Source organism: Arachis duranensis, chromosome 4, assembly GCF_000817695.3.
Source record: "Arachis duranensis cultivar V14167 chromosome 4, aradu.V14167.gnm2.J7QH, whole genome shotgun sequence".
NCBI classification, from domain to species: Eukaryota; Viridiplantae; Streptophyta; class Magnoliopsida; order Fabales; family Fabaceae; genus Arachis; species Arachis duranensis.
In genome coordinates this window covers 99833951-99843735 of record NC_029775.3, presented here as the reverse complement: position 1 = coordinate 99843735, position 9785 = coordinate 99833951, and the positions used below count along the sequence as shown (strand labels likewise).

Below are 9785 nucleotides of genomic sequence, written 5' to 3'. Positions count from 1 at the left end.
AATTTCGTGCACCATATATATATATATATATATATATATATACATATTTTTGTTTTAGAGGTCGTAGCGCCTCACCACCTTTTATTTACGTCCTAGGCGTAAATCTCTGTGTGATAGGGTGTTACACATATCACAATCAGATTCAATCTCATTTTCAATATCATTTCAATTTATTCAAAAATTATAATTAAAATCAATCCTCATCATCTTCAATATCTCAATCGTTCAACATTATCCATGCATCTTTAGTTCAGTTATTAATTTCAACAACTATTTCTCAATATCAAACTAACTTCTTCAATGAGTTTGCCCTTCTTCTGCAATCTAATGCTAGTGATCGAACCTTAAATAGAAGTTACGGTGGTTTACAAGCTTATTGGGACGACCAAACAGTTAAAACAGAATTTTAGTGTAAAAACAGGGCATCATGCATACGCATCATACTATGCATATGCACACACCAGAATGAGTTTCCTAGCGTGTGTGTATGCATCATAGTGTGCGTATGTACAATTTGTAAAGATTCCAGAGTGTGCATGCGCACACCTCTCGTGCATACGTACGATTCTCAACACACGCTATGGTCTATGCGTGGGCACACATATCAGAATTTTTGGTTTTCAGCAATTTCTGCAAAATCCTATTTTTAAACCTAACCTTTAAATGCACATAACTTTTTTGTTAAAAATTATTTTTCATTCATTTTTTGAACGTTATAAATTTCTCGGATCCAACTTTTATTCAAAATAAGTTTCACAATATTTGGGGGTCTGGAAGCCAAATTATGACCTACCAAAGTTGGTCCAAAACTTAGTTTTTACCAAAGATTTAAAACCACAAATTTTCCAAAATTTCAAATCCAAAACCAATTAAACCATAACCAAATCAACACAATCCATTCATACACACTATCACATACTCATTATCCAATTCTCAATCATTCTAACACATAAATTCATTAATTTCTTCAAACCATTTTCACACCCAATTTCACGAACTACATCAATCACTATCAACAACATAATTATACACATTTAATCCACTATAACCACAATTCAGATCATTATAGCATATCTTATGGCAACTAGCCTACATTTTCAAGTAGCATTATATATTAACTATAGAAAACTAAAACCATACCTTGGTTGATTTTCTCCTAAGCCACAAAACACCACAAAATCTCTTGTGACACAAACTTCCAAGTTCCAATGTCACCAATTTAGGTAGTCCAGCCACCAAAGTTACTCCCAAGCATACCTCTTTATCAATTTCACATCAACTTCATAATATATATATATAGTCAACCTAATTTCATACACATACACAATTTTAATACCTTAATCTCATATAACTGGAAATTCAAAGGGGATAATGGTTTGTTACCTTTACCTAGGGACAATTGGACGAAACCCAGCAATTATCCGCTATTAGAGTACTCCAAATCATCAAAATCACATAACTCCTCAATATCCAATACCTAAAATAAAAAAATGTAAGAGGGGAAGAACTGGATAAGAAATTCAAATTCCTTACCACTTTGATCGAATAGATTTGAAGAGAATTTCGAGATGAATGTGTGACCGTAGACGGCTTGTCAATCGAAATTACAAATTGAGAGTTATGATCCAATGAACTTTTGGTGTGTTATAGGTTTAGGGTTCTTACCTCTCCCTCATCAAATTCAAAGTGTTTCAGTTAATGAGGGAAAAGAAAAGGCTGATTCTTCATTTATATGTTGGGCCTTGGGTCCAAATGGGCCCGATTCAACTAGTTTGGTCTGTTGGTCTAACTTTAGGTCAAAATCTTTAAAATTAGTATTTTTAATATTTTTACTTTCCTATATTATAAAATTTATTTTCGTAATCCCCTTGACTCATAATTAATTTATTAATTAATTATTTATTAATTTATCGAGTTTTACATCCTACCTTCTAATTAAGAATTTTGCCCTCAAAATTTTTATCGCCATAAGAAAAGTAAGCGTGAGCAGCCCATCTTTACTTCCACTTTCCACTCCTTAATCATTCATCAATGTTCTAATTAATTTCATATCCAAAACTCCTTTACCTATGATAACAGCCCTAAGGTCACCAAAGTCACCACACTTTCGCTGCGCTACTCTGATTATAAGCCACTAAGAACTTAATCATTCTTCGATATCAACTAAGAATCTCTTTGTTTTCGGCGAGTCCTAACAGTAACACTTTATGCAGCACAAACAAGCTCGGTCTTAAGTTTGACACCTACAGTCCTAATCCGTCATTACCGTCGTAGCTATGACTAAATATGATGTCTCAAAGTCATACCATGAAATTAGAATTCAGTTACCAATTTCACATTTACCTCCACCTTGTTGCGATCGACCGGCATCCTGAGTCTCCCTACGTGGATAGTTATAGGACATATGCCTTAAAAAATCGCACCTGTAACACACGCCCGAACCAAAACGTTGAGGACATATTGTTGTTTTTAGAGGCAAAACGTGATACATCACGTTGAGCTTGCTGGAGACTCTTGGAATGCGAAGATCTACCTCTGGGATTTTATACTTTGTGTTTTGTATATGTACTTGTATTTTAGGCTTTCCACTTGTATATATTTGTATTTTGTCCCTCCTAAAGGTTGACTTGGAGAAACAAGATTTATATTCTGTATTTTAGTAAACACTTTTGGGGTTGCATATATGTATATAAATATACTCTAGCAGGTCTTTGCTTTGCAGGTCGAGTTTAGAACTTGATTATGTATCTATCTTTTGAAACTCTGTTTATATACTTGTCTCTTTAGTTTTCTGTATAAGCCTTCTATCTAATCACTTTTTCGAGTGTGACGTGTGTTCAATCTTGTTTTGTTCATCTTTTCTTCCAAAACTCCTAGTTAAACTATTCTTCATATATATCTATTTACGTATTTTTATTTTAGGGGTCATAGCGCTTTACCACCTTTGGTTTACGTCCTAGGCATAAAGCTTTATATGGTAGGATGTTACACATATCACAATCAGATTCAATCTCATTTTCAATATCATTTCAATTTATTCAAAAATCATAATTGAAACCAATCCTCATCATCTTTAATATCTCAATCGTTCAACATTATGCATGCATCTTTAATTCAGTTATTCATTTTAACAACTAACTTCTTCAATGGGATTGCCTTCTTCTGCAACCTAACAACTGCGATCGAACCTTAAATAGGGGTTACGGAGGCTTACAAGCTAAGCTTATCAGAAAAGCCAAACAGTTAAAAAAAAATTTTAGTGCAAAAACAGGGCATCGTGCGTACGCATTATACTGTACATACGCATGCACCAGAATGACTTTCTCAGCGTGTGCGTACGCACAACTTGTAAAGCTTCCAGGGTGTGCGTGCGCACACCCCTCGTGCGTACACACGATTCTCAACACACGCTCTGGTGTGTGCATGCGCACGTACGATAATATATGCGTGGGCACACATACTAAAATTTTTTGTTTTCTGCTATTTCTGCAAAATCCTACTTTTAAACCTCAACTTCAAATACGCATAACTTTTTCGTTAAAGTCATTTTTCATCCGTTTTTCGAACGTTATTAACTTCTCGGATCCGACTTTTATTCAAAATACAATAATATAACCATTATTCATGTAAGTTATCAAAAAAGGAAAGTAATTTGAGTCACTAGTTCTGTATTTTAATTTAATGATATTATTATTATTGTATTTTCTCATTTTTTTTCCCTGTAAGTATCTTTTTCATATGAATTAATGCCATATTAAATTAAAACAATAATGCAAATAATTATGACGTATATATGGATATACTATCAAGATATGATGAGTGATATTGATGGATTAATAATGACTTGACGAATAGGTAAAGCACTATACAAGATAAGCATGATTATCTCTCCATCTTTGAGGCCTATATTATATATAGTGAGGGTATAAATGTCCTCAAGAACGAACCAAATATATGTATATTATATAGTTTTTAAAATTTCCATAGTAACTGGCCAATATTAGTTACAATTGAGAGGGAACACTGACACTGAATTGTTTCTATACCACAACTGCAACATCCATCCTAATTAAGGAAAAAAAGCTGAAACAAACTTTGTTATTTTTCAATTTATTCAATTCTCAAATCAAATAATAATATTCAAACATTTTCTTAAAAATGTTCATATACCATTATTAGACTTGATCATTAAATAAAACAAAAAAGATAACAAACCAGATTTATTTATTTTTCTATATTATTGATCTTATTGATCCTAATTGATCTTCCTGCAATTAGTTCTAATCTGGCCACTGGTCCCAGTGAGTGGACTAATGTTTCCCATCTTAATCATAGCATTGCCAAAATCCCTGCAGAAACTTAAAGGGTTGCTGGCATAACCGTTGACTTGAGAATCTGTGGATCCTCCATTGAAGAGTTGCTGATCAGAATGGAAGAGACCCTTTTTCACTTGCAAGTTCTTGTAGTAAGCATTGTCAAACCTTGTTGGACTAGTTGTGTCAATTGGGGCCAAGTTGTTATCACCACCAGTGCTAGGACAATTTCCTTGCAATGATTTTGCAAAATTCGGATCTATGTTCGTCTCATTGTATATCCTTGCTCTGAATGTTGTGCATCTTGCTTGCCCAATTGTATGCCCTCCTGAAATTTTTTCATTTCATTCATAAAAATATCAACTTCAACTTCATCATAAAATTAAATAAGACTAAATGTGTGCATATATATACAATACTACACTAGAGTATATGATTCTATGATTACAGATAACACTTAACAAGTATTGGCAAAATTAAAGTTGCATGTATTTTCTTTTATTTTCATAATACTTTTTACTTTTACTTTCAAGTAGTTAAAAAGCGTTGTTAAATAATAAAAAATTATTAATTTATTTTTAATAATATTTAAAAAAAATTGCTAAAATAATATAATTATGGTAGTCGCCGTAACCATAAATATTATATTTTTTAACTTAAATTTTAAGGATACTTAATATAGCTAAAATTAAAGTCATATATTTTTATTATTTGACAATATTTTTGATTTTTTTATTCTCAAAATAAATTTTTATTTTTGAATAATAAAAAATTATAACGTTAAATTTAGTGAGTTTTTAAGTATAATAAGGAAAATTCCATAAGTAGCATAGTGTAATTTGATTAATGAAGTACCTGATAGAACAACCATGTCACTAGTTGATAAACCTTTCTTGGAGAAAGCAGAGATAAGGCCACTGAGATCCAAGGTGGGAGCTGGCAAATCTGAGTTAGCTTGGCTTTTGCTTGCTGTGGTTGAGTCTCTTCTCCCCAATTGCACTGTCCAACTTGGTCCCCCAAGCTGATTTTGACAATTTTCACATTATTATTATTATATATATGCCATTTAGTGATTTATATTATACTATATATATATACTTGGCTCAAATTGAGTGCATTTTGGGAAGATTTTTTATTTCATCATGGTGGGAATTAATGAAATTGACAAAACACCTAATCCCAAAATGACTTCATTAATTATGACATTTGTGTATATATAATAACTTTTTATAACAGAAAAAATATCTTGAATAATATAATTAAATCAATTTTAAGTTATATATACTTACAGCAACAACAGAGTCTCTAGCAGCAACAGCAAGAATATCAGCACAAGAAACAACGCCAGGGCACAAGCTCTCTACTTGAGACTTTATGGAATCAATGACTTCAAAACCTCTTATAGAATTTGCATTTGGACCTGCTGTCTTTTCTCCTGTAAAAGTTGCTGTATCATCTAATAGCACTGATGCATCACATCCCTGAAACAAGAAATTATAGGCAAAGAATTAAAATTAATTAATAGTTTCATAATGTACAAATATATGGAGTTCATTTAATTATTTGTTACCTAAGAAATATAAGCTTGATTGTCATTAGGCAATTAAAATATCCTTTATTTATTTGCTTTTATATATTTGTAATAATAATAATAATAATAATAATAATAATAATAATAATAATAATAATAATAATAATAATAAAGAATTCTAATGTTCAACTTCCAGCAAATATTTTATTTATATATTTGTACGTACGTGCATGTATGTCTTTGACGCATGATATATGCATGTGTTAAATAATAATTTAATATAAGGTGAAACTTCAATTTTTTAACTTTTAAGTAGAAAATAAATAATTAAAAATGAATTAGATTGTAACTAAATATATACTATCAGCGTAAAAATATTTTACCTGGCTAAAATTTAACCTAATAACTCATTATTATTTCCAAAACCACATAAATATAAATATTTAATTGAATGATAGTATAAAAAAAATTAAAAAATAATAAAAAAATGAACAATAAAAAAAGGGCATTAAAGAAAGTGAAAGTAGACTTGCTTGCACAAAGCAATCATGGAAATGAAGGCGAAGAAGGGAAGCTCCCATGCGAGCTTCTTTGCTCACAGCAGAGTTCACTCCTGACCTAATTGTTGAAAGTGCATTCGGACATTTTGCGGCATAAAAATTCGGTGACAATTGAGCTGTCCCTAATTCTATAAGACACATGAATAATATTAAAATATGAACTTTGGTGATTGGAAGTGCCATGGCAAGTGAATAAGAGAGATTATTACTTATTAGTGATTTAGTATTGTAGTTAAGGCCTTGGAACGTGTCACGTATTTATATAAGAAATTTGCCCTTATTACATACACTAGTTTGCATTATCGTCATGTCAATGTATGCAACCGTACAATTAATTATGAAAACTACATTATTTCATTCTATATTTGAAGTTTTGATTATAGAGTAAGAGTAGTACTACTAGCTAGGCCTTATTTGCATTAATCATTGAAAGATGTAGTTTCCGAATATCTTTTGACTTGTTAAAGATATTCATATTCATTATTCCACGCTTAATGTTCCACACAGTCTACACACGGTGACCCCCTAAAGCGAAATTATTGAAATATAACACTTTTTTTTAAGGACTTTCATTTTTCAATCAATTATTTCATTTGAAAGAAACTTTTTTGGACATTTTTAACAAAAATACTATGGGTAAATTACAAAAGAAAAGTCACCGAATCAGTAAATATATATTGTTTTTAATATGTATTTTTTATTTGATGGTAATGCATTATAGTTGTATATTTTTAAAGATGTGTACATTTTTTTATAATTTGAAAATGTCTTATTCTCATAGAGGAAAAGTATATACTTACGTAAAAGTTCTTCATGCGTCTTAAATAACTATTGATATCTTCATGCATCTTAATTAAATACTCTTCATTTTTAATATTCAAATTGATGCATGTCTTATCATCATTATTATATTAAAGATCCAATGTTATAATTTTAAGCCATACCTATATCGCCCCAAAAAAAGTAAAACCTCTCAATGGCCTTGCTAATCTTCTCTATCCTAATCATTTTTTAATATTTTTAGTTCAGCGTGTGACTTTTTGATTGTCTATGATATTCGCCAATCCAATAAATAAATGATTAATTTTCTGCAAACTTTGAATTCTAAAGAGTCTGACCAATAAAAATAAATTATTATGTAAACAAAATGAAATTTAAATTATTAGTATTTATTTAAATAAATGAATAAATTGACTACTCCATTAATCCAAGTTAATTGTTGACATCTAACTAAAATCTTGAACAATAATAGATAGATTGGTACATGATCAAATGTTTTATTCTATTTAATATTAAAAGGACAATTTGTATCGGATAGTTACATTTAAAACGATTTGATTATATAAGTGTATGTATGTTATGATGTCTATTATACGGTGATTACGAAAACTATGCAATTCTAGAGATATTTTAAAAGTGTTGTTAAAATTAAGTGCTATATTTTTATTATTTGATAAATTTTTAAATTTTATAAAAATAAAAAATAAAAATATTATTTATTAATATTAGAAATATAGATATTAATATAATATTCTATCTTTTTAATTAGTTTAAATTTTTAAAATAAGTGACTTTATAATAATTAGAAACATAATTATTTATTTTTTTATAGATTTAAATTTTTGAAAAAATAATTTAATGATATACTATGGAAACTTTTATGATTTTAAAGTTTAGAGTTTGATTTATATAAATTTAAAAACAAATTAACATAAAACTAATAAAAAATTTATATCTATATTTTTATCAATTAAAATTTTTAAAAAAATAAATTCACATCCTATCCTATGTAGGGATGGCAATACTACCCAAATTTACGGGTATCCATCCTGCTTCTACCCGTTCGAGACGGATAATTATCCACCCTGCATTAGGGCGGTTTTTAGCGGACGGATTCTTGAGAGGGGTGGGGTGGGGTTGGATTTAGGTAATATACCTGTTCCTAACCGCCCCATTATATATATAATATGTATAATATATGTAAAATAATCAGTAAATAATTAATAATATTATATTATATTTAAATTTTTACTTTAATTTATGTTATGTATGTGATGATGGTTATATAAATTTTGAAATTTAATTTTATTTATTAGATTTTAATAATTATAGGGGCGAGTAGGGGTGGGAAGGATACCCGCAGAAGCGCGTTAGGGTTTAACATTTTACTATTTGCGGATAAAAGCGAAACAAATTTTATGCGAATTATTATACGACAGAACGAGATCGGATAGAGCAAAAACTTACTTCTACCCACCTCTTTGCCACCCCTAAACCTATGAAGTGGAATAACTGCATGATCACCGAGGAGAGCGGGTGAACGTAAATGATTAGAAAATTTGTATTGTCTCCGTAGATACCAAATAGAGTAAAAAATAATATTGGTTAGAAGTAACTTTTTACGTCAACACACAACATTCCAAAAGAATAAGACCAAGAATTGCAAATGTAGAAAACAACTGCCAACACGTTGCATGTTTTTTTAGTAAAAATTCACATGTAATTCTCTTATTTAATTCTTATGTAGTTGGACATAGAATATTTTTCCCAAACAATACTTTTACCCAAAACATATATACAACCTGATACTATTACATGTAAATTTCTATCATGCAAAAGCTTGGGAATAAAGTATTCACGTCATAGGAATAAGTTTATACCATGAGTAATAGGATAAATAGGTTATTAAATAATTTTATTTTAAATTTATAAATATATTTAAGAAAAAAATAGTAAATAAGTTCTTAAAAATGTTTTGTGATAAAATTATAGATCTTAAGAAAAAAAATACATAATAAACATTTGAAAAATTACAATATAACAGTAGATTTATAGGTCTTTCACAGAATGAGATGAAAGATTGGTAATGATGAATTGTGCCAACATTGGAATTTTCAGAGACTTAATTAGCATTTTCAGTTTCAAAAATTTACTTGATACTTTATCTTTTTTTCTTTAAGGATATATAAATTTATTACAAGCCTTTTCAGTTGCTTACTTGTTATTTTATTTTCTTTAAAGACCTAAAAGTCTTAGTCATCCATTTGTAGATAAAGTGTTTTCTATTGGAACACTTCATGCTGTTTTAGACATTATTTGGAATTATCCGTAATTTTTTTTCTTTTTCCATTAGTATATTTTCAAAAAAAAAAATAGGATATGTTTAGTTTGAATTTTTATTTTATTTGTTCTATTGTTAGGATTTTGTAAATGAAAAAAAACATTAAAATAATAAAATTTTATTTTTTGTTTTCGTCTTATATTTTTATTTTTTCACAAAATTTTGAAAGTTAATAATACTAAAAATTAGAAATATAAATCAAACATACGTATGTTTAAATTTTATATTTTCTTTAATTTTTTTTCTCTCTTAATTACTTG

The 9785-nt window shown here is 29.1% G+C and overlaps 1 protein-coding gene across 1 annotated transcript; it reads right to left on the bottom strand.

Moving 5' to 3' along the window:
- Window positions 1–3932: 3932 nt before the first annotated feature.
- LOC107485196 (cationic peroxidase 1) lies at window positions 3933–6632 on the bottom strand. Its single transcript, XM_016105710.3, has 4 exons — window positions 6378–6632; window positions 5603–5794; window positions 5169–5334; window positions 3933–4641 (listed from the first exon to the last, which is right to left on the bottom strand). The coding sequence occupies exons 1-4, from the start codon at window positions 6585–6587 to the stop codon at window positions 4256–4258; spliced, it is 954 nt and encodes a 317-aa protein (XP_015961196.1). The 5' UTR covers window positions 6588–6632; the 3' UTR covers window positions 3933–4255.
- Between the last annotated feature and the right edge of the window lie 3153 nt (window positions 6633–9785).